Source organism: Meriones unguiculatus, chromosome 14 (genome assembly GCF_030254825.1).
Source record: "Meriones unguiculatus strain TT.TT164.6M chromosome 14, Bangor_MerUng_6.1, whole genome shotgun sequence".
NCBI lineage: Eukaryota > Metazoa > Chordata > Mammalia > Rodentia > Muridae > Meriones > Meriones unguiculatus.
Genome location: NC_083361.1, coordinates 86,466,514 through 86,494,284, shown reverse-complemented (window position 1 = coordinate 86,494,284; position 27,771 = coordinate 86,466,514). Strand labels below are relative to the sequence as shown.

Here is a 27,771-nt window from a genome sequence, read left to right as displayed (position 1 = left end):
AACTAGTATGGCACCATGTAGGCCTGTGGGAATAGGCAGACCATGCTTGAGATGACCCCTGCCAGATGCCATAATGGGCAAGTGAGGCACAGCACTCCTGCGATGACCCTAGACACTCAGCGACCCCTGAAGCCACTAACAGGAGCAAATAAGTGGTGGAAACAAAAGAGAAACAGAAGGATGTGGCACAATGAAGAGAGGCACAACTGGAGACTTGAGGGTAATAGCCTTCACCGTGAGTAGCTGGTGATGCCACCTGGGGCCATGGTGGGGTCCTGGCCTGTACTGCCACCAGGGGCCACATCTGGGTCCAGAGTTCTATAGCAGCAGAGATCTGTTACCACCAAGGCCAGGTGATGCTCCTTGGTCTGGGCTGCTGCCTAGGGACATGTTAGTATCTGAGAACTATGCAGAGCTGGCCCCTTACCTGGGCATCATGGGAGAGTGGGCCCTAAAGGCCTGAGAGGTGCTTGAGATGGTCAGACAGCCAGGCTCTCTCAGTCTCGCACCCTCAGGGCTGGCTCACCCACAACCGCTGCAACCAGAACCAGCTCTATCCTGCTTCCTAGTGAAGGGTCCACTCTCCGGAGTGTTACAGCTGAGAGGGACATAGCCGGTTCTCCCACTCGCATGATCCCGGGACTCCAGTCTGCCATGGATGGATGGTGAGGGATGAGAGAGAGTAGGAGGTGTCTCTCTCCCTCATCCATGCCACTGCCCAGCAGACAAGAGGCAGGGCCAGGCTTGGAGCCATATTCCTGTAATCCTGGGACTCCAAACCCTGAGGCAGGGAGAATCTCAAGTTCAAAGACAGCCTTAAATTAAAGCTATTTCAGTAAGACCCTGACTTAGCCTCCTTTTACCCTCACCATTCACCTCCAACACCCTTTCCCCCGAAACAAGACCACGAGGTCCAACATCTCAGTAACAGGAGTTTCAGAAAGAGAAAGAACCAATTTAACACAAATCAAAGAGTGCACCATAAAAATCACTATAATGCCCTATAATGGGGGAAGGACCAACCTAGATGAATCAAACACCTGAGCGTCTCCAGGTAAGAGCGCAGTGCTGGCTCTGACATTTGACTGAAACTCCTTTCTCTTCACAGCAAAGGTGGAAATATAGGCAGTACAGCCGGAGAACAACCCAATGGAGTTGGGGGACACACCTGTAGTCCAATTACATTCCACAGTAATGCTCAGAGTAGACACATCTTCATATAACTACTAGATACTCTGTTTGTCCAGTCATCACATATTAATGTACAACTGTAAAAGTATGAAAAAATATAAATTAAAGAAAGAAAGCATAGTTGATAGCTAAAATTATGATTAAGAAATCTGTTTGCTGGCCACGGTGAAGCATGCCTTTAATCCCAATACTTGAAAGGCAAAGGCAGTTGGATCTATGAGTTCAAGGTCAGCCTGGTTTACATAGTGAGTTCCCACCCAGAATATGCAGCAAGACCATCTCCAAGAAACAAACAGAAGAAGAAGAAAAAGAAGAGGACAAGGAGGAGGAGGAGGAAGAAATTCAGTTTACTTAACAGACTATCAAAAACGTCACCTCATAATTTATAGAAGTATATTTTATAAAACTTACTTTTATAAAGATATTTTTCAGAAAATAAGAATATAATCAAACAAAAATAAATCCTGAACTATCAACCTTTCTCTGGTGGTTCAGAAGATACTCAGCAGTTCTACATAGCTTCAATATTTTGATTCCACTGACTCCAGTTCAGGAAATCATTCAGAAGCAGTTCCCAACCCAAGAGTTAACTCTGCAAACTTACATACCCATCTTCTATCTTATACAGTAATTGCTAAGAATAACACAATTCTTTACTGTGATTTGGGTTTAAACGCTTTCCTTCCTTCCTTCCTTCCTTCCTTCCTTCCTTCCTTCCTTCCTTCCTTCCTTCTTCCTTCCTTCCTTCCTTCCTTCCTTTGGTGTTGTGGATCAAACCTAGGGCCTCACACACAAGTTTTAATGTCACCTAGAAACATCTTCTCACACTAAAATCAGCTCAAAGTCACTAAATCACCAAACAACAGCAAGTACATTCCAATATAACACAAAGTAACTACAATTCTATAACTTAAGTCCTCACATCAATACATACTTCACAAGCTGGCTTTATTCTTAATGAAGCAAAATCACCACAGATATGAACGGTATTACCTTCATAATGTTAACTAGGTCTGTCTGATAGTAGCGGTCCTGGTGTGCGTTTGCCGCTGCTAGCGTAAGAAGGTAGTCATTCCTCGCGTGCGTAGCTTTGGAGTTACACTCGGATCGCCGTGCTTTCAACTACAACACAGTGAACATAAACAAAATATCAATGCAGCCGACATCACACTGGAAAACATGTATAATTACTACTCTCAGGAGCACAGCGAAACATGTTTGTAAACCCAGACCCTGGCAGCCTGAGCCAGGAAAACCTTGAATTTGAGATTAGACTGACCACGTAAACAAAACCCTGACAAGAATGAATGTGGTAGGTACTGGTAATCAATTAATGATGTCTCACCAAACATAAAGAACGAAGCAGAAGAAAAATCATTTTTATAAAAAGTATTCATTATTACTTCCAAGTAGAAAAAAATTCTTACGTATATAAAAATATTAATTACTAAGAAATGAAACATAACTACACATGGAAGAGCATTTTCAAATCATGGAAGAGCATTTTCAAATTATTTCTGTAACTTTTTAAAAACTTAAAAAAAACTTTTTATACATGAGCATGGCACATATATCATTCCTGTGCACCCCACCCCATGTTCCCTCCCAAATTCATGATTTCCTAATTACACGTATACATATGTATACATGTATGCACATGTATACATTATGTGTGAATAAATGTATATGTGTGTGCCATATACATACACACATGTATATATAACCAAACGAGTACATTTAGCTTTGCTTGTAAGTACGTGGGTCCAGGGCTGACCACTTGGGATTGGACAACCTATGCAGAAACTTGTCCCTAGAAAAATAGATTTTCCCTCTCTTAGCAGCATTGAAGGCCTGTAGAGACCATGTGAAATTTCCCTTGTTTGTGTTGACATGTCAACTGATATTGTCATTATGTGCTGGTCTCGTTCAGGCGACCATACAGCTGAAAGCTCATGGGTAGATTTTCCTGGTCACATCTAGAGAACGCTATGTAACAGCTAAAGTATCTTAGCTTTATTTAACATAGTTCTGAAACTTTGTAGAGAAACTGAAAATATTTTGCTCATTTAGGTGTAAAATAAAGGATTTGAAATGAAATATATTACCTTCCAAAACAATGCTGAATCTACTAGAATTAGAAAATAGTTTTTAACACTATTTAAATTGAAATTTTATAAGATTTTCTTTATCTCTCTATAATTAATTTATTGACTGTACACACACGCCATGCATGCGTGTTAGAGGACAACACCCACAGGATCTGGGAACTGAACTCAGGTCATCAGACTTGGCTAAAGGTGCCTTTACCTGCTGAGCCAGCTCACTGTCCAAAAACTATTTAAACATTCCTAATGCGCCCAAAAAATCCTGCCTTCTGCGATGGGAAAAATCGACATATTGGGAGAGAAAGTGCCTGCTTAGGTCACTGACCAGGCTTCTCACTTGTGATATGCACTGTTCAAAACTCACCTTCACACTTGCTTTCTGTAAACTGATTCTTGATTGGAAAAGACTAAGTTTAGACCTACAATAAAAAAAAAGAAGAAGCATATTTTAAGATTATAGACCATATAGCGAAATTACCTTATATTATAATTATTTAATTTTAAATGACCCTTTCAAGACACGGTTGTACAAATGAGTTAAAAATGGAAAACCACTTTTCTGTTTATCTGCCTTTTTCTGTACTTAACAAGTTGGAGTGCTATCAGAACACAATCCACAGGCTCTCGGGAGCCCTGCCCCCATGCCAGCCTGTGTTCCCCTTTACTGCTAACAGTGTTCTGGAGTTCTAAGCCGGCTCTTGCACTGCGCCCTGTGGGATTCGGATTGCTCTATTTAGTCACACTCCATTTAGTACTGGTGCCCTTAATTCTGTGAAAGGGCCATAATGCAGCCGTCAGTAGTCGGCTTGTGTGTGTGTGTGTGACTGAGGGTGACTACACAAAGAAGAGCCAACAGACAAGTGCTGCACGGACAAGGAAGGCTCTCGTGACCAGTGATTTTCCTGAAGCTGCAAAGTCCGTCTTGACTGCAGTGTCATGGTGATTGCCATGGGGAAGTCAACACATGTGCTGGCAGCCATGCCTTAATATTAAGATGGTCTCAGAGCACTTGGGATGGGAAACAAAGAAGTCAGTCTCTAAGAGTGAAAACATCCAGGAGCAAACACACTCTCTCCCTCACTCTGCCCTGTGGTTTGAGTTGTAGCTGGCGCACTTGCCTAGACTACAAAGCTCTAGTTCCAATCAACAGCACCAAAACAAACAAACGAAGCCTAAGATAATCTAGACTGCAGTTACTTCTTACCTTGTCATGTGTATATTTCATGGGAGTTTGATTTTTATTATCGGATTAATTTAAGATAGGAAATAGCCTATTTAGGGGAGGAAACGGCTGTGTTTAAGGCATTCTCGGTTCTCCTTTTTCTGCAGTCGTTATACAAACAGGCTGCACTGCACCTCAGTCTTCCAATGCAAGGTCTGAAGCTTCTGGCATTTGCTTTATTTGCTAATCTGCACATATTTCTTAAATAGTATTAAGGTAATCAGTGACAAAGTTAAGGCAGCACAATGCAGGACGCTATTCAGATGGCTCAGTGGGTAAAAGCGTTTGCTGCCAAGTCTGATATTCAGTCCCTAGGACACATATAGTGGAAGGAGAGCTGACTCCTGTGAGTCGTACCCTGACCTCCACACGACAGCGTGGCATGCCTGTGTCCATACACATGTGCACACATACGTAAATGTAATTTTTAAAGGCACTGTCTGGGGCTGGGGAAATGGCATAGATGGCTAAACGCTTGCCATACAAGTATGGGGACTTGTGTTCAAACGCCAATACTGGGGAAGCAGAGGCAGAAGGATCCCTGGGATTTGCTGATGACCAGCCAGCCTAACTGAAATTAGTGAGCTTTAGGCTCAATGTGAGGCTCTGTCTCAATGAGATGGAGAAAGTGAGGAATACACCTGACACCTACCTGTGGGCCCCCACACACACACACACAGACACAGACACAGACAGACAGACAGACACACACACACACGTGTGCACATGTGCACTGTGTCCATATGTACAAACACGTATAAAGAAAGACAGTACCTATCCTTAAAGACAGTTATTAGAAACCGCAGACAGGGTTTTTACAAATCATACACTACACCATGAATTACGCTGTTTAATAATCCTTTTACCATCTATCTTTCAAATGTTCATGTTCTTCAGGCTTCCAAATTCAGCTTCACATCTAATTATACATAACCACATCCTTATAACTGCCATCTGATGAGCAAATGACCCTCAAAGGAAGATCATCAGTCCCAAATTGTCTCACAAGAGCAAACACTTGACTATTTAGCAAACACACCCATGTGTGTTTAATTGGCTCTTCAGAATCTAGTCCTCAAAAATGTAGGAGTTAGTTCATTGTCTCTTTCAATTCTATCCTGCTTCTTTTTGTGGTCTCTCCTACAGAGTCTATTACCAGCTATCAAATCATCTTTCAATATTATAATACAATCTTTATGTCCCCTTCCTGATATTTCCTTCTCTGCTCAGAAAAAAAAAATCAAACTAATCTTTAAGACTGTTCAAACAACACTGCTTCTACAAAGGTATCCCTTATCATTATGAAAAATTAACTTTCATCTTTTATGCTTTCATTAGTGTTTTTGTATTTCCATAAATACTTACTAAATAAGTGATTTTTAGGCACTTTATTTCTTTTGAGTTTACTGTGAATAAACAAACCATCATAAAGTTATGTTTAAATAAATGCTCTATTCTAGGCTCCAAAGTTAAGGGCACAAAGCTTACTTTATTGTACTCATCTCTATAATCACAACACCCAAAATAAAGTACTAATTAAATGAGCACTGAGTAAATGAATGAAGAAACTGGGTTACTTTTTAGTTAAATTAATTTCGAGAGAAGTTGATACTGACCTGAAATGTCTTGCTTCACACTTGAGCTATATAAACAGGCAGCTCTGGGTATCAACTGTCTCCTAAGCTCTACCAGGAAGTCAACTAAACCTCTTAGGAAGTCAGTCAATGTTTCATTTTTACCCTTTGCATCATGGCTACCTGAGGTTTTTACATAAGCTCTACAAATCCAAGAATTCTCAGGTCTAAACTCCAGGAGAGGTTAAAACATAAGTTTATAAAGTCCAGTACAACTAAGGAGATTTTCCCAACTTAAAACTTTCAGGTCAGGACTAGAAAGATGTCTCAGCAGTTACGAGCACTTGTTCTTGGAGAGAGCCTGGGTTCAGTTCCCAGCAACCACATGACAGCTGACAACTATTTGTAACTCTCTCTGTGTCTCTCTTATACCCATGTCTTAATGAGAAGATGGACTCGGCGGAGTACATAAAATAATTATATACACAAAAAGCAATAAAACCAAAAAAAAAATGTAATCAGGGAAATGTAAAATGTTTTCCTATAACACTAAAAATGTAATAAGCATTCACTTACCATCATTTTGAGCTAAATTAAATTTTAGGAGCCCATCAATTTTTACACAATGATTATGAAGTTTAAATTTATTGCAGATAGAGTGCTGGAGTGAAACAATGGTCTTCTGGACATGCTAGGGCAGCCTCACTCAGGAATTCAGTGCTGTGCTGCCTACATAGAGCTGTACAAGATCAAGCCAAGATTCTGGTACAGAGACAGCAGAGGCCTAAGAGCCCCAGACTCTAGTTGATGAGCTTCTGGGGTGGGAAGGTCAGTGTTCTTTACGAGCGTGGCCCGTGGTAGGTTGACAGTATGAATAGCCCAAACCCCATGAATACATTGGCAGTACACTGGACTCAGTGGGGTATTAAAACAGCGAAAAGGACATGAAGTTGTAAGGGATGGGAGGTTGACACGGATGTGGAAAGAGGAGAAAAGGAGGGAGTGAATATAATCAAAATACATTGTACACATGTATAAAATTCTAGAAGAATTAATAAAAATATTACATTAAAAATTCTTGCATAAAAAATGATAGATACTGTCCTCTGTGCCAGGACGTACAGCAGAGTGCAAGGCTGTGTGATTTCATGCCAAGAATTCAGCTTCCTAGACCACACACAAGTCAGCACACTGAACACAGGTCTTAGCCCTCCTGCTCTCAGACATTGTCAGCTCTGCAACACAGGCGCTTGTGATACTGGTGGCCTTTTCTCACCAATGTTAAAAATACTAACTATGCGGTTTTTTGTTTTTTTTTGGTTTTTTTCTGACAAATACTCTAAAACTTGGGTTTAGGACAAGGAATTAAAATTGTTTTATCTCTCCCACCTTGTAAGACTTTATACAAATGTTTTAATTCTCTCCACCTAGTAAAATTTGTTTACACAAAGGCCCAGTGCTCTATCCTAGGAATTTGAAGACCTAGTAGCCTTTTCTTTTTGGAACAGTGACCATTTCCACTTCCTTCATTTCCTGTGCACCAATTATTTTCAGACTAACTACCTGAACAAGACTGCAAGGCTGGACCCCAGGCAATGGGAAAAAGACACCGTCACCACCTGCTTTAGATTAAAAACCAAGTGCACTTCCTATCTTGATGTATTTGCTCTTCCAAGCGCAGATGCTGTCAAGTTGTCATTGGAAAATCTCTATTTTGTGTGATTTATATCTCCTATTACTAATTGTAGTGCCTTCTTTTCCTTGCTTGTCAACATAAAAAACTATAATGCACATACACAAAGTGAAATTAACCAAATGCTAAAGCACAGATGTAAATGCATATATATTAAATTTCATGTAAAAAACAAAAACAAAAAAACAATGCTTCAAAAAAGTTTTTACATGGGTCCAACCCTTGTTCACTTGTTCCTTCAATGACAGGCAAGATTCACAGAGGTCTTCAACAGTTAGAGCCAACATGATCAAAATGAGGCTCTTAGGCACTGACTTTCAGACAGCATAGCATCTTTAAACTGCTAGTAAGCTCTCAGGTCTGTAAAAGCAATATCTACCGTCTTTGCCTTCCCAAACTCAATTTAACTATCAAATATCCCTATTTTGCCAATTAAAATAGATAAAATCAGTCAATAGAAGAAAAAAAGTGATCAACAGCACAAAATACATGGAGGTCCAATGAATCCAGCACAATCTTAAGAACAAGTCTAGGCCTTCTACTACGAGAGAACAAAGCACTGACAAAGATAACACTTATTTACACAGCTATTTGCTTAGAAATGCTAAAATACCTACTTTGCTTCAATGTCAGCTTTCTCTCTTACTGCATGAGCCATCTGTTCAGTCTCAAAGTACTTCTTTTTGCCTTTCGCTAAATCTTTCACAGTTTCTTGCAATTCTGTTTGGATCTTTGTCAACTGGTCCACACACTGTAAAATAAAAAAATGCAATTATTAAAATTTAAATGTTTAGATTTACAGAAAATGAGTTTATCTTAGGCTGTACAATAAGCCATCAGGGTAAATCTCAGGAAAACCAGCAATTTCCTCTCCTTCAGCTGGAAATTAAAATCTAGCCAGCAGCTGGCTCTTTCCTCCCAAGTACCGCACCAAACAGCACCCCAGTTTGCCTACCCATCCTTCTTTGGAGATAACCCCATGCTGCTGCTGAGTCGTCGTTGGCAGAGATAAGCCACAGCCTCAAATGTGTTTAAGCCAAGTGATACTAAATGACTGTTCCAGGAAAATTAAAATTTTATATGCATACATACAAATATTTAATATTGACTTTGGGTTACTGAAATCATTTCTGGTATATAGATCAGTTTTTTTAATTTCTAAAAATCCAAATAAAATCAAAACCAAATATTTATTATTCCTGAAATGCTGTCCCCTTGAGTAATTACTTAATTATCTTTTGAAATACTAGTAATTTCTAATAAAGAACTTTATCAAGTATCATGGTAACTTAATTTACCAAAAAAGGCCACACTTTAAACATCTAATTTTTCCCTCTAGGACTTAATGCAACCTTACTTCAGGCTAAAGAGAAATTAAACTAGCCAAATGAGAAAAATATAAGAGGCTTTGGTATCCCAGGGAAAACGAACCTAGGTGCCTACAGGACATCGAGAAAGCGGGCTTTGTGGGAGACCACCTGGGCACATCCCAGGATTGCCAGATGTTAGCTACGTGACCTCAGGGCTTTTAATCCCCTTCATCTGAGTTTCTCCTTAATTACACAGAGATTCAAGCAATGTAACCACCTCAACGGGTGACACAGAGCAAGTTAAGAGAAGCAAAGCACAGCTCTGACACACAGCTCTGACATACATTAAACGCCTTCCTTTAATAGCAAACTTTCATAAAATGACATTCAACAGTAACATTTTCCTATCAATTTTTAATTGAATCAAAGAAACAAGTCCTTTGAAAATGTTTACTCGTGTGTATATAACTAATATTTTCTTTTCTTGGAGACAAAGTAGTTTTTGTATTTGGTAAGTCCATATAGAACTGACTTTGTAGCCCAGGCAGTCCTCAAATTTGCAATGCTCCTGCCTCAGCCTCCTAAATAGTAGGTATATGTCACCACATCCAGCTATTCTTAAACTAGCCACTAGTCTTTTGGAGTCAGGGGGTGAGACAGAATCTCAGTGTTTAGCTTTGGCCGGCCTGGAAGCCCTTACATACAGTAGACTGGCCTTAGTCTTGTAAAGGTCCAGGCACCCGTGTCCCCCAAGTGCTGGGGTTAAAGATGCCTGCCACCACTCCCAGTTACACTAGGCTTTACAAATTAAAGTTACTAGTAGATTTGGCAAAACGTGTCAATTTCTTTAAGTTTCACAAATGGCCCAACTTGAAATTAAGACTGATTAATGCAAACTTCTCCAAGACTTATTGGATTAAGAAATCTAAGTACTTTAACACACCTCAAACACACCTCAATATTGTAAAACTATACATCTATTTAAGTGTTCTTACTTTATAGGCCTGGCTTGTCTGGAACTTGTTATGTAGACCAGGTTGGCCTTGAACTCACAGAGATCTGTTTGTCTCTCTCTCTCTCCCAAGTGTTGGAATTGAAAGTGTGTACCACCAACCCTGGCATAAGTGATGCCTGGCATAAGTGATATTCCTAAGAAGTATTTCTTGAGCTTTCCCAATTTCTACAAATTAAGATTATGCTCAACTTTATCAGCTAACAAAACACTTAAGTTAAAGAGCATGTGATGCTGGGCACTGGTGGCACACACCTTTAGTCCCAGCGCTTGGGAGGCAAAGGCAAGTAGATCTCTGTGAGTTTGAGGCCAGCATGGTCTACAGAGTGAGTTCTAGGACAGCCTGGGTTACACACAGAGAAATCCTGTCTCAAAGAAACAAAACAAAGACAGCACAAGCTGAAAATTCCTGGTAAAATACTACCCAGGAACATTTGTAAACAATTTTTTTTGAAGCTCTAAGTTTTAAAATGCAATTTATCACAATCTAACTGATTATAGATATTAAAATACATATAACAGAAAAAAGAAACCAGAAATATACCCGTTTTAGTTGCTGTTCTTTTAAGCTTCTTACTGTCCTTGCAGGTTCAGAAATGAAGTTTTTATAGTTTTCACATATATTGATCCGAGATTGGGCTACCTGCATTGTTCCTTCGAGAAAAGATTTCCAAACAGGATACATACTCCTAAATTCAAAGAGGGACACAAAAGTATTAGGCAGGGAAAGTTAAGAAAAAAGGACTAGGTTTCTGGCCACTCTCTAGCAGTGACTGAATGACTATCTTATTCAGTACTGTAAATTCATCTTATGCTATCATATGTAATATTTTAGGACAGGTACACAGAATACTCTTATTTAGCTCAAGAGTAGGGGATTTTGGTTAGTCTAGTATTAATAATGGAGCAGAAGGAACATAAACATTACATTTTGAGACAAAAACACTATGAAATGAGTGAGCAATACGGACTTTCAACATTATGGTCAAGCTGTATTCTTTATTATGGGTACTTTCCTATTTTACAGATAAGGTGAATGAATAAGGCTCAGACTTAGAGAAATAAAGATGAGGGCCAGATACCTCCAGAGTACATTCTCTTTCAACTACATGGTCTTATGTAAACCTATGTAGCTGAAAGAACTGTATCCAGCACAAAACTACTATGTACCTGTGCTGTATGTATAGTACTATGTACTTTTTGTCAAAGAAACAGTGTTGCAGAGCTCAACATCTGTCTCTGCTGCAACAAGCCTGGCCAGCCTCACACTGTGCTCTGGAGCTGCTCCAAGCAAACCTCAAACTTTGCCTGACACTGTGATGAGAACCTCTTGGCAAAGTCAAAGAATTATTCATCTTTTACTTTTTCTAGCCAACTTCCTTTTCAAACCATTTTTTTTTCTAACTTACCAAAAGCTTCAGTCAGTCCTAGGTTTTTCTTCCACTGTAAGTATATTTTATAACTTATAACAACAACAAATGATACTTTGTTTTTAAATGAGATATGCTATAATTAATAAATCTTAATCTTATTTTCTGAATTTCCCTCATATTTAAGATTATTTTTCTACTACAATGATAGGATTATACAATACATAAAATATAAACAGATGATAGTATTAAGGTAGAAAAAGACCCAATATAGTTCAAGATCAGCCTGGTCTAGATAGTGAGTTACTGGTCAGCCAGAGCCACATAAGACACTGTCTCAAAAAGCCAAGCCAAACCAAACCAACCAACCAACAAACAAAAAAATTAATAAACTATGATCTTCAACCAATGAGTCTTAGATATTATTCTATATAGTATATTCAACTGGTTTAGATATGAGATTATATTTAGGTAGAAATACATTGATTACTTCTTTGTAAGATTCACTGTACTGTATAAGCATAAAATCATGGGTGGACTTAATACAGCAAAACTGGAGTCTTTCGTGGTCTACTGCCTGACAATTGACAGGATTCATAATGTAAACTATCATGCAGTAAAATTACTGATATTTTTTTTCTCAGCACTGAGGGAAAAAAAAATTCTTCAAGGTTTCTCTGTGGAGCCCTGGCTGTCCTGAAACTCACTCTGTAGACCAGGCTGGCCTCAAACTCAGAGATCCACCTGCCTCTGCCTCCGAGCGCTGGGATTAAAAGTGTGCACCACTACCTCCCAGCTAAAAACAATTATTTTTATAAAATTGCTTAATTATATAAAAAATTAATTAATCTCCCTGCACAGTGAAAACTCCTTGAAAGAATCAGGGTTATGTGCTTGTGGACAACTGTATTACAAACATAGAATAATTCTAGTAGCATGTATTAGATGAAAAAAAAGGAATGAATGATTAGATGTATACATACATCTCATGAAATTCACAATAAAGACAGGTCTTTTCACTAAAAACATGTTTTGAAATGACTAGATTTCCAGCAGCAAACATACCCTGAACAATGAGGTCCCTCGTGAAAAACATAGAATTCAGATACCAGTCAAACAAACACCTGGGCTTAAATTCTAGATCTGTTCGTTTGATGTTTTGAGACACAGTCTCATTCTATAGCCTTGGCTGGTTCAGATTTCACTGTGAAGCTCAACGCAATCTGTACTTGCCATAGTACTCTGGCCTCAGCCTCTCAGAGTGTTGGGAATGCCAAGGACGCACCCATGCTTGGCTCAAGTAGCAATACCATGTAGCATGGTGCACACTTCTTTCTACTGCCCCACTTAGTAACGAGAAGGTAAAAATACCAAGCTTCCACGGCATTCCCCTTTTTGGTTTACTCTGCCTCACTGGTTACTCTTCACTGCCTTTTGCTGGCTCCTTCTTCTCTTCCAGCCTAGTAAGTAGGGACTCTGGAGAGTCCATCCACAGTTTTTCTTCTTATTTATCCATCCAGGTTCATGCCTTAAATACTGTCACTATGCTGACAATCCATAAACTTTCCAGACAGCTTCCCTAACCCTCAATTACTTATTGAACATATATTCATAGGCAGTGGGCACCCAACATCAAATCAATTCAAGAGTAAATCCCTCATTTCCTAGACTCAGTTCTGGCAATCTATTTAATAACCTCACATATGGCTACTGAAACACGGATTCTTTTTTATCTCACATCTCACAAATGTCTCATCAAGGAATCTTGTTTGCTTGGATTTACAAAACATAACAGAATCTGATTACTAATGATCTCCTGCAATCTGTTTAAACAACTATCATCTTGTACCTGGATTAATGTACGTCTACTAACCGACCTCTGTCTCTGTCCTGTCCCTACAATCTACAGTGACTACGTCAAGATGAATATTAAACTGAGCACAATTTAGTACTGTCAGGCAGCATCAGTACCAACTTCCTTGTTATGATCCTATACAATAGAGACATAAGATGGTGGGACTCAGAGACTTCTCAGTGAAGTTTGTGAGAGTATTCTTTATACTACTGGAGCATTGCTCAGCTGTTAAAATAATGACATCATGAAATCTGTAGGCAAATGGATGGAACTGAAAGAAAAATAATAATAATTCTGAGGTAACCCAGACCCAAAAAGATAAACATGGCACTTATTAGTTTATATGAGGATTTTAGCAATTAAGTATGTGAAAAATATACTCTGTGGACCCACAGAGGTCCACAAATTTTGAATTCATTTTTGTTACACATTTTTGATGGATATTTTCTGCTTCTATGCAGAATGTCTATTTGTGGACTATTCCCTTATTTCTGCAGACAACACTGATAATATTTATCTTAAAATGTGCTTCTGACTTAGTTAATATTCTATTGCTGTGATAAGACACCATGACCTCAACAACTTAGAGGAGAAATTATTTATTGAGGGATTATCGTTTCAGAGGACGAGCCCATGAAGACCATGGTGTGAAGTGTGACAGGAAGCAGAAAAGCCTGGCACCAGATCAGTAGCCGAGATCTTGAGAGATAAGCAGGAGGCAAAGAAAGGAAAAACCCTGGGAATGGCCCAGGCTTTCAAAACGTCAAAGCTCCCGACAATGACAAATTTTCTTCACCATGGCCACATTTCCTGATTCTTTTCCATACAAAGTACTTAAATGTAACTTTATGATGGCCACTCTCATTCAGCAGTCCCAACATTTTTGGTGACTTGATGGAATAAATTTAAATTTAAATTTCAAAAATAAAAAATAAAAAAAAAATAATGATAATTTCAAAACTACCAACATTGGCTAAAATATAAAGTACTACATTTCACAAATTCTTGAAAGTTTTGTGTGTTATACTGAAATGAAAAAGTATCAGAGGTAAAGATATAGGTTTTGCGGAGGGTGGGGGGGAATCTCCTGGGAAAGGGGAAATAGAATAGATTTTAAGGGTGAACTGGGGATAGATGGGAATGGGAGCAGGGACTGAGGAGAGACGATATATGAGTGGAGGGAAAGAGTATGGGAAAAAATGGCTAAAATTGGGGGTCACTGAGGGTAGTGAGGAAACCTAATGCAGTAGAAAACTTCCTGAAATCTATGAAGGTGAACCTAAGGAGGGCTGCTAATAACAGGGGATATGGAGTTTCAACTGGCCACTTCTGTAGCCAGGCAAGACTTCCAGTGATGGGACTAGGTTGCATTCAACTGACTTGTTGGCCAAGGGGGTCCCATGGAAACACTGAAACACCCAGGCTGTTGCCAAGACAAAAGTTTGTTCTCCAGAAACTGACAGCAGGGTCCCATTGCTGAGGACAACATCTACATAACTCACTAAAGAAATCAAGCTGGTGTCTACGTGGAGCCTTTACCCCTACATTCTAGTGGGAAGGTACTCTGCAGGCTACTGAAAGAGATATAAATGGGCACCAACCCAGCTACAAAATCTTTGAACTGCACCTACACTGCCTACAAAGTACGCTAGGGCAATGGTGGCACAGAGCTTGTGGGAGCAGCCAACCAATGGTTGATTTGATGTAAGATCTGCTCCGTAAGAAGGAACCCATAACAACACTGCCTGGGTAAACAAGCACCAGGACCAGATAGCCCAGAGACCTAGGTAAAACCAAACAGTCTAAAATAACAACAGCAATAATAATCGTAATAATAATGATAATAAACGACTCCTAATGATATTCTTCTATATTCATAAATCAGTGCCTTATCCAGTCATCATCAGAGAGGCTTCCTCTGGCCACATATGGGAACAGATGCAGAGACCCACAGCCAGACGTTATGTAAAGAGACAGTCTAAACTGGAGGTCTCTATCAAATCTCTCCCCTCAGAGCTCAGGGAGTCACTCTGAAGAAGAGGCAGAAAGATTGTAAGAGCTAGAGAGGATGGAAGACACCAGGGGAACAAGGTACTCTAATCAAGCAAGGTGTATATGAACTCACAGAGACTGAAGCCAAAAGTGCAGGGCCTACATGGGTCTGCGCCAGATCCTATGCACATATACTAACGCTATTAGCTCTTTTCCTGAGGTTGGATTGCTGTGTCCAACTGCAATATGAAAGTTTATGCTTTATCTTATTATATTTTATTTTGTTATATTTGGTTGTTACCTCTTAGAAGCTTGTTCTTTTTTAATGAGAGACAAAAAGGGAGTGAATCCAGAGGGTAGGGGCAGTGGGAAGAACCTGGGAGGAGTAGGTGGAGAGAAAACTATAATCATGATATATTGTATGAAAAAAATCTATTTTCAATCAAAAAAAAAAAAGCTGAACAAGGTGGTGCATGCCTGTAATCCCAGCACTGGGGGAGGTAGAAGCAGGCAGATCTCTGTGAGTTCAAGGTCAGCCTGGTCTACAAAACAAGTCCAGGCTACACAGAGAAACACTGTCTAGAAAAACCAAAAAAAAAAAAAAAAAAAAAAGCATTAAAAATTTTCAAATAAATAAATGAATAATTAACCAATTAATTAAAAATAATAAACAAAGCCACTGCTCTTCCCTATGTCTAGAAATATGATCTCTCAGCACACTGTAAATTCACAAAATTAACTTACAGTAAGAGATAATAAGGAGCAGAGTATTCTGACATGTAAATCTTCATGTATTACTAGTATTCCTGGCTAGAGGAAAAGAGGCTACTGGAAGCCAAGGAGAAGACCTCCTTGCAGCCTGGCCAAGCTGTGATAAAAACTGCAGCAAAGCTGCAGCGGTACTCCAGGGTTAGAGAACCAAGACAAGGGGAGCTGCCCCAGATGAGAAGACAGGTGGTTTGCAGCCAGGCCTCTTCAAGACGGCTTTGACTATCTAAGTAGAAATTTAAATTCCTTCTGTCGGCAAGGATGAAAACAAAAGACTTTCAAGCAGCTAGTAGTAAAAGGCGTATTTTACAAAGACATGAAAACAGTCAGGATGAAAGGTAAAGACGGTTTTTTTTGCACTGCAGCAAGCATAATTGTGAAAGAGAGCAATCATGGGCAGAGAGAAGCAGCTGCAGAACAGTCCAGAAAAAAAGAAGATGAAACCAAGAGAGGTAAAAGACAGCTGAGTTTTTGTTTTCTAAGTGGAAATATTTTCTAATAAAAACATCAGTGCCAGTTTACAAACAGTATTTATTTATTTACTTTATATGGGTGCTCTGTCTGCATGTCTGTCTGCACTTCAAAAGAAGGCAATTGGATCTCATGGAACTTCAGTTACAGACAGCTGTGAGCTGACATGTAAGTGTTGGGCATTGAACCCAGGAACACTGGAGGAGCCGCCAGTGCTCTAACCACTGAGCCATCTCTCCTGCCCTACAGACAATTATTTAAGGTCAGGATTGATTAGGAAAATCTATAGAAACCCGAGGCTGGTCCTCTGAGGAGCACTGACAGTAAAAACACTGAAAACTACCTGCAAAAACTACAAAAACTATCCCCCAGAGAAAGTATTAAAAAAGTCTAGTTTTCAGGTCAACGAGGTAGTTTCATAGCATCAATGAATCATGCATCATCACAGGCAAACAATATAAAGAACCACTAATGCACACTGATAATAATGAATGACTCGATTAACAGAAAAGAGTAAGTTTATTTTTAAAAGTTTATTATTATTATTATTTATTCACTTTGTATCTGGGCTGTACCTCCCCCATCTCCTCCCAACCCCTCCCTCTTCTCTTCCTATGCCCCTCCCCTAGTCCACTGATAGGCGAGGTCCTCCTCCCCTTCCATCTGACCCTAGCCTATGGGATCTCGTCAGGACTGTCTTTCATAGTCTTCCTCTGTGGCCTGGCAAGGCTGCACCTCCACCAGGGGGAGGTGATCAGAGAGCCAGCCACTGAATTCATGCCAGAGACAGCCCCTGCTCCCCTTACTAGGGAACCCACTTGGAGACTGAGTCTATGGAGTAATTTTAAATAATATTTGAAGAAATATAAAATGTATTGATAGAGTCTTTATGGTCAACAACTTCTAGTACCAGCATTTTAAATAAAATTTACACCACAGATATAGCCATACTTTCATGGTGTACAAAGATTTATTTATGAGCATAGGAGATTTATCTACTATAGCATTATTTATAATAGTAATTAATTACCAACAGAGAAACAAATGACATGGAGCATCTTACTCTGATATTAAAACGGCCACTAAAAAGAATGAAAACTGCTTTGCACAGCTGTCTAAAGTAGATTTTGTGCATGTCTGCAGGCATATGTACACCTGCTGGCAGAGGGGCATCTAGGAACATACGCCTACACTAACTCTAGTCCTGTTAAAGAGAATTAAGCTGCATGGACAAAGCACGCAGAAACAAATGTAAAGAAAAGAGCTCGTGCCTCTCACAGTAACTGCTCCAGGGGCTGAAGGTGAGAGGAGGAGGTCTGGGAAAGAAGAGGCTGGACTCCACCGTTTATACTCTTCTGCACTTTTAACTAACGACAGTCATCTATTACTTTGATAAGAATTTTTAAACTGAACCAGCTATCAATTAACAAATTAACCAGGAAACTGAAATTACTAAGACCCAATAGGCATCAAATAAATAAATAAAAGTTGGCAATTCCATTCCCAACAAAACACCCAGACACGTAAGGCACAGAAGAGGGGGCAGAAGATTTCCTTAAATAAATAAGAGGATCGTGAGGTTTTCTGTGGGGCTGTGACTCTTAGGAATGTCAGAAGCTACAGACATCAAGCCTCCTCAGCACGACCATCCAAATATGAGCTTCACAGGGACAACAACAGCGGCCGGAGGGAAAGTCCACGACACCTCAACTTACAAGAATTTTAAGCAACTAAAGCATGCTGAGAGCAGGGGGCGGGGAAGCTTCTGTGGGGAAGAGCATGCCAACTGCTTATCTGATACAAACATCAGCCCCGAAAACGTCCATACAAGTAATGCTGCATTTCTGAATACGCTGTATTCATGTACTTAGGAATACATGTATGTATATATACACACGTAGCAATAATTAATGAAAAAGAGGCCATGTTTTGAAAGAAATAATGGAAGGGTACACGGTAAGGTTTGATGAGATGAAAAGGAAGGGGGAAATTATATAGTTTCTCAAATTGGCAACTGCCATTCTTATCCTCAATTCTGATCTCTCTATTGTGTTTTCCCGAGAACCTTCACCATCCTCTCAAATTTCCTAACTTAAAATTTCTAGGACAAAGGGGCTCAAAGCCCCGAAGGTGCTGCAGTAAGGGCAGACACATTCTATATGAAAAATGCGGCAACGTCACGGGAGCCAGGGAAATGTCTGGAAAGAGTCAGTGAAGTGGCCACACGACAGTGGAAAGAAAGTCAGGCAAGGGCGTGACTTGAGCTGGTTGACCAGAGGGTTTGCGGTGGGACTGTTTCAAGAAGCAGAATCAGCCTGCACGTTGGATGGATAAGTCTATGTTTACAGACCTACTGGTTAGGACAAAAAATGACCATCATATTACTATGTTAAAGGAACAAAATAATATGAAAGACCAAAAAGAGAAAGTTCTGGGAATCATTGTATAATCTTCCCTGCCCTCCACCTTATTTTAGTTGGTCAGTAAATATTTATCAAGTTTCTTCTGTGCCAAGGACTATTTTAGACACAAAGGAAGCTGTCTATACTTTGCCTCAGAATAAACCTGGCAAACCCCAAAACCAAATTGACTGTAAGCTCTCTGGCTTCACCCCCTTATAAATCTCTGAAATGTCCCCCACAACCTCATTTTTACTAAAACTACCATGGTTCAAATGGAGATAAGTGAGGAATTCTGACGTTCTGTACTTTGGGCATTTTGGGGCTGCTCTGTTCTACCTGTACTATGATCATGGAGTTAATCACAGGCTTCTCCACTCACATTCTACAATGCCTGTCTTACCTTCTGAATACAAATGCCCCAGGCAGGATAGCCAAAGCCCTCTTTGATGCTTACTTATGCATTCCCCACTGCCAGGTTTACCCTCCCACCTACGCATCTCACACTAGCCATCCTCAACTGTTCAGGTTTCCACATGTTACTTCAGCTCAGAGCCCTTTCCCCAGGCTCTCTGCCTGGCCGTCTTTCACATTCCTTCAGACTAAGTGCTGTCAGTGAGGGTTTTCCGTCACATATACCCCTACTGTTTCCCAATTCGACAACAGTTCATAGTGGCTACCTTCTGTAAGCTCCTCAAAGACGCTCACTGTATCTTTCAAGGCCTCTAATCTTAATGTCCACTTTAACAGCTGACTTAAATAAAATAAAGATAATTATATTGTCCTCAGTAGGCTGTTTTAATAATCATGAGTGTGAATAACATCCCTGCAAGGTGTCTGGCGATTAGTGAGTATTCATGAATTATTGACTCACAATTAGGTTCTGTGAGTTTGCCTGGGAGCATAGCCACTGCCCTGCTTTCTTCAGTAACCTGACCCCTGAATCTCAAACAAACTAGAATATACCTAACCCATCAGTTGCAACCCTGTATCAGCAACAGAGCCTCTCCTGGAAGGCTGAGTCACACCATCAAAACACAGTCTATTTACTAGCTACAGGACTTTAATTACATATCTCTTTTATTTAGAGCTTGATCCCACATCTCATTCTCCTCAGCTGAATTGTTTACATACTGCTAAGTCCATAAGAAGATCTCGATTTTTATTTTCTATTTTAATATTAAAATTATAGCATCTATTATTTTGTAGCTATGGAAGTTAAAGCCTGCCAGTGCAAATAACCATTGGGATTTCTTCTATTACCATTCTACTTTCTAGTTCCGTTCTTAAGAAATGCTCTAATAACATCAATCATTACCAACATTTTAGTAGCATGCTTTCTGACTCAGGCTTTTCTTTTTTAGTCTTATTGATTTATTTTTTTATTAATTACAATTTATTCACTTTGTATCCCAGCTGTAGCCCCCTCCCAATCTCACCCTCCTTCTCTTCTCTTCCCTGCCCCTCCCCAAGTCCACTGATAGTCCTCCTTCCCTTCCATCTAACCCTAGCCTATCAGGTCCCTTCAGGACTGGTTGCACTGTCTTCCTCTGTGACCTGATAAGGCTGTTCCCCTGCTGGGGGAGGTGATTGAAGAGCCAGCCACTGAGTTCATGTCACAGACAGCCCCTGTTCCCCTTACTAAGGTATGGGCTACATCTGTGCAGGGGTTCTAGGTTATCTCCATGCATGATCTTTGGTTGGAGTATCAGTCTCAGAAAAGACCCCTCTGCCCAAATTTTTTTGGTTCTGTTGCTCTCCTTGTGGAGCTCCTGTCCCCTTCCAGGTCTTTTATCTCCCCTTTCTTTCATAAGATTCCCTGAACTCTGCCCAAAGTTTGGCTTTGAGTCTCAGCACCTGCTTCAATACCCTGCTGGGTAGTCTTTCAGAGGCCCTGTGTGGGAGGCTCCTGTCCTGTTCCCTGTGTTCTCCCTCTTCTGATGTCCATTCCAGTTGCCTTTCTGAATGAGATTTGAGCATCTTACCCCGGGTCCTCCTTCTTGCTTAGCTTCTTTTTTTTTTATTTATTTTTTTTTTTTGTTTTTTTTTTTGTTTTTTTTTTGTTTTTTTTTGGGTTTTTTTTGTTTTTTTTTGGTTTTTTTTGTGTTTTTTTTGTGTTTTTTTTTTTTTGTTTGTTTTTGTGTTTTTTTTTGTTTTGTTTTTTTTTGGGTTTTTTTTTGTTTTTTTTTTTTTGCTTAGCTTCTTTAGGTGTACAGATTTTAGTACATTTATCCTATCTTATATGTCTAATATCCACTTACAAGTGAGTATATACAGTGTGTGTCTTTCTGCTTCTGGGATACCTCACTTAGGATGATCTTTTCTAGTTCCCATCATTTACATGCAAATTTCAAGATTCCTTGTTTTTAATTGTTGGGCAGTATTCCATTGCATAAATGCACCACAATTTCTGTATCCGTTCCTCAGTTGAGGGACATCTGGGTTGTTTCCAGATTCTGGCTATTGTGAATAAAGCTGCTGTGAACATGGTTGAGCAAATGTCCTTGTTGTGTACTTGAGCATAGTTTGGATATATGGATAGAAGTAGTATAGCTGGATCTTGAGGTAGCACTATTCCTAATTTTCTGAGAAAGCTCAGCCTTTTTTTTTAAATTTTTTTTATTATTAGTTACATTTTATTAACTCTGTATCCCAGCTGTATCTGCTCCCTCATTCCCTCCCTTCTTCATCTCCTCCCTGCCCCTTTCCAAGTCCACTGATTGGGGAGGACCTCCCCACCCTTTCATCTGATCCTGTTTTATCAGGTATCTTCAGAACTGGCAGACTTTTTTAAATAAATGTATTCATTTATTAATTTTATGTCTCTCCTCCCTCTTCTTCCTTTCCCCCTGCCCCTTCTCCTCAGAAATGGGGAACCCCCCTTTACAAACCCATCCCTGACTCAGGCTTTAAACTGCACATGTCATATTGAGGTCTTAACTATCTTAATTTTGTTTTTACTATTGTTCACTGGAATTGGTCTTAATTCTAAAAAAAATGGTAACTCTGAGTTTTTTGACTTCTCTATTTCTCAGACTAAGAATATCCCTGAGTACAAAAGTCAATAAATATTTCCAAATTTTGAAACCTCAAAAGGCATCAAAGTCTAAACAAAATCACAAGATAATGACAGGTCACTGAGCACAGAATCTGCTGTCACTGGCCTTTAAAAGTTGTATGTGGAACACAAACAGGCGGGCTTCTGGACGCCCTGTTATACACACACATTTCTAGTGTGATATTAAGTACTTATTTTTTATTTAGCCATTCAGATAAATCTCAACTTTCAAAATTTAAGATTTCCTTTAGATGAGTCAACGAGTAATACAGAAGTGTACTTTGTTTCATTACCATTGCGACAATGTTCTATGACCTATAGTTTCACAAGAAAACAACCTGTATTTCTCTGTTCTTTTGATTCCATATACGGGTATTGATTAATATATAAATTTAGCTTCAGATATGCTGAAATAATCTAATTTACAAAGTTTATTTGCATATGTTATGAAATACAATTTTTAAATACTTATGTCTTTAAAACACAGAAGAAAAAGCAGTAATCCTTTTAAAAACTGGAATGTTACATTATCTCTAACTGTGACGGGCTTCTAAATAAAACCAATTTTGAAAACAGAAGAAATGAACTGGGGCCATGGCTTAGTGCAAAGTACACGTCATGTCGGAAGAAGGACTGAGCTCAATTCCCAGACCTCCATCGAAGCTGGGGGTAATGTTATGTGCTTGTAATCCCGACGCTGGGTAGATGGAGAAAAGGGATTTCTTAGGGCTTTCTGGCCAACCATCCTAGCCTAACTGGCAAACCCCAGGGCCCAGTAAGAGACACTGTCATATAATACAAGTTGAGGGAACCACAGCAATGATATCTGAGGTTGACCTCTTACACACACACACACAGAGAGAGAGAGAGAGAGAGAGAGCAAAACCATTTACTAAGTTACCTGTAATCATTCCGATCATCAGTTTTTATTCCAGGCCAATCTCTCTTCAGATACTGACTAGCCAACTTCTGGATACCCTGTTAAAAATATATGAAGATGAGAAAGTAAGAATTAAGTAATACTCATTTCATGTTACCAAACTATTTGATTGACCATGCAGTTGGCATCTAAGGCTCCCACTGTTACTTAGTTGAGGCACGGGACACATTGTAATGGAAGTTTTGGTTTTATACACACACACACACACACACACACACACACACACACACTTTTGTTTTAATCAAGTGAGAGGTTTTAGCGGAGAAACAGTTTGTTGACACCTGTTAATTGTCTCATTCAGAGCTTGGGCTTTTGCCAGCTGATAATGGCCTTCCACAGTTGCAGGGAGAGGGGCATGGTCTAGGATTCTGAGAGTATAGATGCGAAGGTTGAGGAAGAGAAAGTGTGGCGTTGGGTGTTAGCATGTGGTGTGTAGCAGCTTGGGGCAGACAGATGGAGAGAAACACTTGGGGTGCAGCAGTGTGAGGAGGCTGCGAGCTGCGCCCGTGGCTGACTGAGACTGGTAGAGAGCCCAAAGGAACCCCTTTAGCCTAACTAGCTGGGAGAAGTAAAAGGGTCTGCACCCCCTCTCCCCACTAACCCTTTCTCTCTCCTGCTTAAGGTTGGGGGGTTGGTGGAAGGAAGGTGGAGACCTAAACACCCCAGGTAAAGTAGAGTTTTTTAGAAGACAGCCACAGGTGGCTCTCCGCTACACACACTTCTAAATCCCAGCAATCAAACTCTCGTATACCAGGAGAGAGACAGGAACATTCACAGTGTACAGACAGACAGACACTGACTGGTTTATTACACTGATGAGCAAACTTTGGTGTTGTTCCATATAAGAAAAAAATATTTATTTTTTTATTTTTTGGATTTGAGATATGTTTTTTCTGTGTAGCCTTAGCTGTCCTGGACTTGCTTTGTAGATCAGCTGGCCTCGAACTTACAGAGATCTGCCTGCCTCTGCCTCCCTGAGTGCTGTGATTACAGACATGTGCCACCATACCTGGCTATATATATATATTAAAAAATTAAGATATTTTTATTAAAAAAACACAGAAGTCACTTAAAATAGAAAACACTTTTATAAAAATATATTCACTATTATCCATACAACAAGAATCTAAATAACAACAACAACAACAAAAAGAGTATCTGTTTAAATTTGGGAATTAGAACAAAGAAGTAACTTTTGTTGGGAAGGTTAAATTATTCATTCCAATTTTTAGATAAACACATATGTGTTCCAATAACAGGATAACAGGCCCTATCTTATAAATCCTTATTTGGGGAAAATCAATTCTTTATACACAGTATCTTTTGAAAAAGATCTACTGCCAAATCAATTTAGCTTAACTCATCAAATGCTTATGTTGAAATAACATTCTTTCCATTCGATGCACAGCAAAAACTAAAGCTCCTTTGAATCTTAAGTTCTTCCTGAACTTGGCAATAGTTGGGTTTCACTATTTCCAGGTATGATATATTCTAAGAAATCCTCTTAATTACAATCTCCAGTACTTCACTTAACATCTCTTACACTCTGGGGAACCTAACTGGTAAATCTTCCTTAGCTACAAAACAGTCTTTCCTCTCACTTCTGTAGCTTGTTCATGCTGTTTCCATCATGTCCTCCTATCATCTCTCACTCATACCTGCCAAATTCTTACCTCCCTTTCTTTTAAAGACTCTTATATTTTCCTAACCAAACACTCCTAAGTAGAAAAACATGAACAGTTTCATTGCACAGTTATTTCATTTCATTTTACTAAAATAACTTATTCTTTAGTTGTAGGTTAGAATTCTATACAAATAAATTATCTTCATGAACTATTTGGTTCCCCTGAGATACAGTTCTTTATGGAAGACAGGATAAATATTTAATTGCTCAGTTATGGTCCATTATAAACTCATATTTTGAATAATGGATTGTTTTAATTAATTGCAGTCTCAAGTAATCTGTAGGAGGCCCTCCAAATTGGCTCCATTATCCTGACTACAACAGATTTTTGACTTATTTCTGTTTTCTTTTTCAGTTCCTGACCCACAATAGCTTAGTTTTCCATGGACTCCTGAGAAACTGTTTAGAAGGTATAAACTAGGTTATGTCCTCATCTTTTTCTCCATCTTTTTAACCACTATTTGCACCTCCATTCAGTTACTCTGTCACACAATCCTATTTATTCATTATCCTCATACCCTGTTACTATCTTCTTTAAGTATATTTTCTGTTTATTAACTATAAGTTCCATTATGTAGGATCATGTTTATTTATTTTTATCAAAAGTGCTATATATCTAGGCTATAGCAGAGTGCTAGCATTTAGTTGTTGCTAAAATATCCACTGACTGCTTAAATAAATTTCATTTATATTACTCTGTTCATCATGTACAGTATCAATCTTTTGTGTTTTGTAACTGTAGGTTCAAAATTAAGGAACAGAAATTTTTATAATTTCTGTTCCTTAATTTTTACATAAGAAAAAATATCACGACTGTTAGTTTTAACTACAAATAAATTCCTCAGTAAAATTATAGTCAAATTTGGCTATTCTTATGATTGAACGAGATTATGTATGTGTGTTCCAAAGCAATGAAAAGATCACCTGAAGTTTATTTCATACCTATTTCATACTGCACATTAATTTTTGAAAAAGTTAACTAAGTCAAGATGCCTGAATTAAAAGAATTCATCATCTGTAGAGAGAAATAGAAGGTATGTAACATAACATGCACATTAACATTCAGCTTAAATATATATATGCCCAAATAAGGAACAGACTCTTGTGACTTTTCAAAGACAAATTACATATATGTATGTATGTTTTTAAAACAAATTACATACATATACATGTGATAATGGTTTTCAGCTTAATTAACTTTAAACTGTTTGCAAAACATTTTACACAGAACATGGTCTAAGAAACGAGCCTCTTAAATGGGCAGTGGAAGCACACACTTTTAATCCCAGTGCTTCAGAGGCAGAGGCAGGCAGGTCTCTGTGAGTTCAAGGCCAGCCTGTTCTACAAAGTGATTTCCAGGACGGCCAAGGCTACACAGAGAAACCCTGTCTTGGAAGAAACAAAAACAAACAAAAAACAAAAACAAAAAGAGAGGAGGGGGAAGAGAAAAGAAAGGACAGGATGACAGAACTCTTTAAGTTTATACAGAACAAATTAAGTGTTTAACGAGCACCTTCATACTTTCTCTTAACTCCGTAAGACCTAACTGTTAAAACCACAAAGAAACAGGACACTTTATCATATTCAGCTATTACTTAAGGTGATATAGTACATAGACAGTTAACTCTGAGCGAGTCCTGTAATCCCAGGACTTGGGAACATCGGTAAGAATTGCCACAAGTTTAAAGGCAGCCTGGTCTACAAAGCAACTCCAGGCCTGTATCAAAATGACAAGTTAAGCCTGAGCGAGAATCCCAAGTTCTCAAATGCTTTTTAATAAAAAGGCATCATTTAAAGCAGATTTTATCTAATCCTAAAAAAATTTCACATTAATTTGTTAACTTTTTGTGCATTCTAAACCACAAAAGCAGTTTCTAGTTTTAAACCACAAAGCTGGACTGTATTAAACTGAATGAACCTTTCAGAGATGAGTTGAGGGATTCATAAACTGGCCCAGTAGTGGGATCTCTAGATGAAAGACTTTATTCAAGTTAGTTCACAGAGACAGGAATCATGACTTCTATGTACTCTACGCAGCTGTTCAAGATCTAATCTGCATAGATGCTCAGAAATAATCCATGACCATTATCAATAAGACCCGAGAAAAATTTCATGCCTCTGAGGGCACTTTTACAGAACTAAATTAACTAGTTCACCTTCTAAATTATGCTTAAAGCTACATCATATAGATAAGTGGTATGTTACAAAGAAAATTATCCACACTAGGTAATTTACTATGGAAAATAACGTCATGACTAGTGATATTTAAAGGTTTTTTTTCACTCCCTGACTCTCGGAGAACAGTATTACTCTCTAAAACTGGTCTACTAGGCATATAGTTATTTGCATTGACTTGAACACCAGCTACAGAAAGTTCCTTTGACTAGCAATGTAATTCCCACGGAAGCAGTGACTTCCATAAAAATGTACTATTATCTGATAGCCTTTGGAACATCCAATGACATCCTATTCCAAATATTTAAAAAGCTGTCAGTGTCTGACATAAGACTTGCTTTGTTTTACCATTCAATAACACTTGCTGTATTTCCCTAACAAGTGAGGAGATACAAAGAAAGCCACTGTTAAGCAGACACTGGGAAATGGACTGATGGTTTAACCTTTGGCCTGTTCATGACAGCAAGCTGAGCAGGAGTGTGCTCCTGGCTCTCTCAGAGCCATTCTGTATGCAGCCATTCTTTATACAGCACAAAAAATGAAATTAAAACTTAAAAGTCACTTAAGAGATTGGCATGAGGTGGCTTTTTTAAATAATAGGAAACATCATTATTTATACGCTTTGTATCACAAAAATTCCCAATGTTATACACATGATCTTTTAAAAAGCAAGTACACTGCATCCCTGCATAAGCTGCATGCGTGATGACAGCCTTTGCCACACGCTCACACTCTTCAATAGGAACAAAGAACTTTATAATCCCTCTCTCAAATCTATTAATTTCTGTGAATGCTGGGAACTGAATCCAGACTCTCTGTAAAAGCAGCAAGTGTTCTTAACTGCTACTAAGCCATCTCTTCAGCCCTCAATTCTTTTTCATTTTTTTGTTCTAAATAACAGGGTCTCAGCTGAGCAATGGTGGCACATACCTTTAATTCCAGTACATGGAAA

The 27,771-nt window shown here is 39.0% G+C and overlaps 1 protein-coding gene across 3 annotated transcripts in view; it reads right to left on the bottom strand.

Moving 5' to 3' along the window:
* Positions 1-27,771, bottom strand: part of Fchsd2 (FCH and double SH3 domains 2) — a 169,443-nt gene that overhangs the window by 73,111 nt on the left and 68,561 nt on the right. For all 3 annotated transcript variants that reach the window (XM_021640968.2, XM_021640969.2, XM_060367675.1), the window contains 5 exons: positions 22,922-22,998; positions 10,652-10,796; positions 8,403-8,536; positions 3,661-3,715; positions 2,185-2,313 (listed from right to left, as the gene is read on the bottom strand). In XM_021640968.2, coding sequence (XP_021496643.1) covers positions 2,185-2,313; positions 3,661-3,715; positions 8,403-8,536; positions 10,652-10,796; positions 22,922-22,998 — 540 coding nt within the window. The remainder of the gene's footprint in view (positions 1-2,184; positions 2,314-3,660; positions 3,716-8,402; positions 8,537-10,651; positions 10,797-22,921; positions 22,999-27,771) is intronic.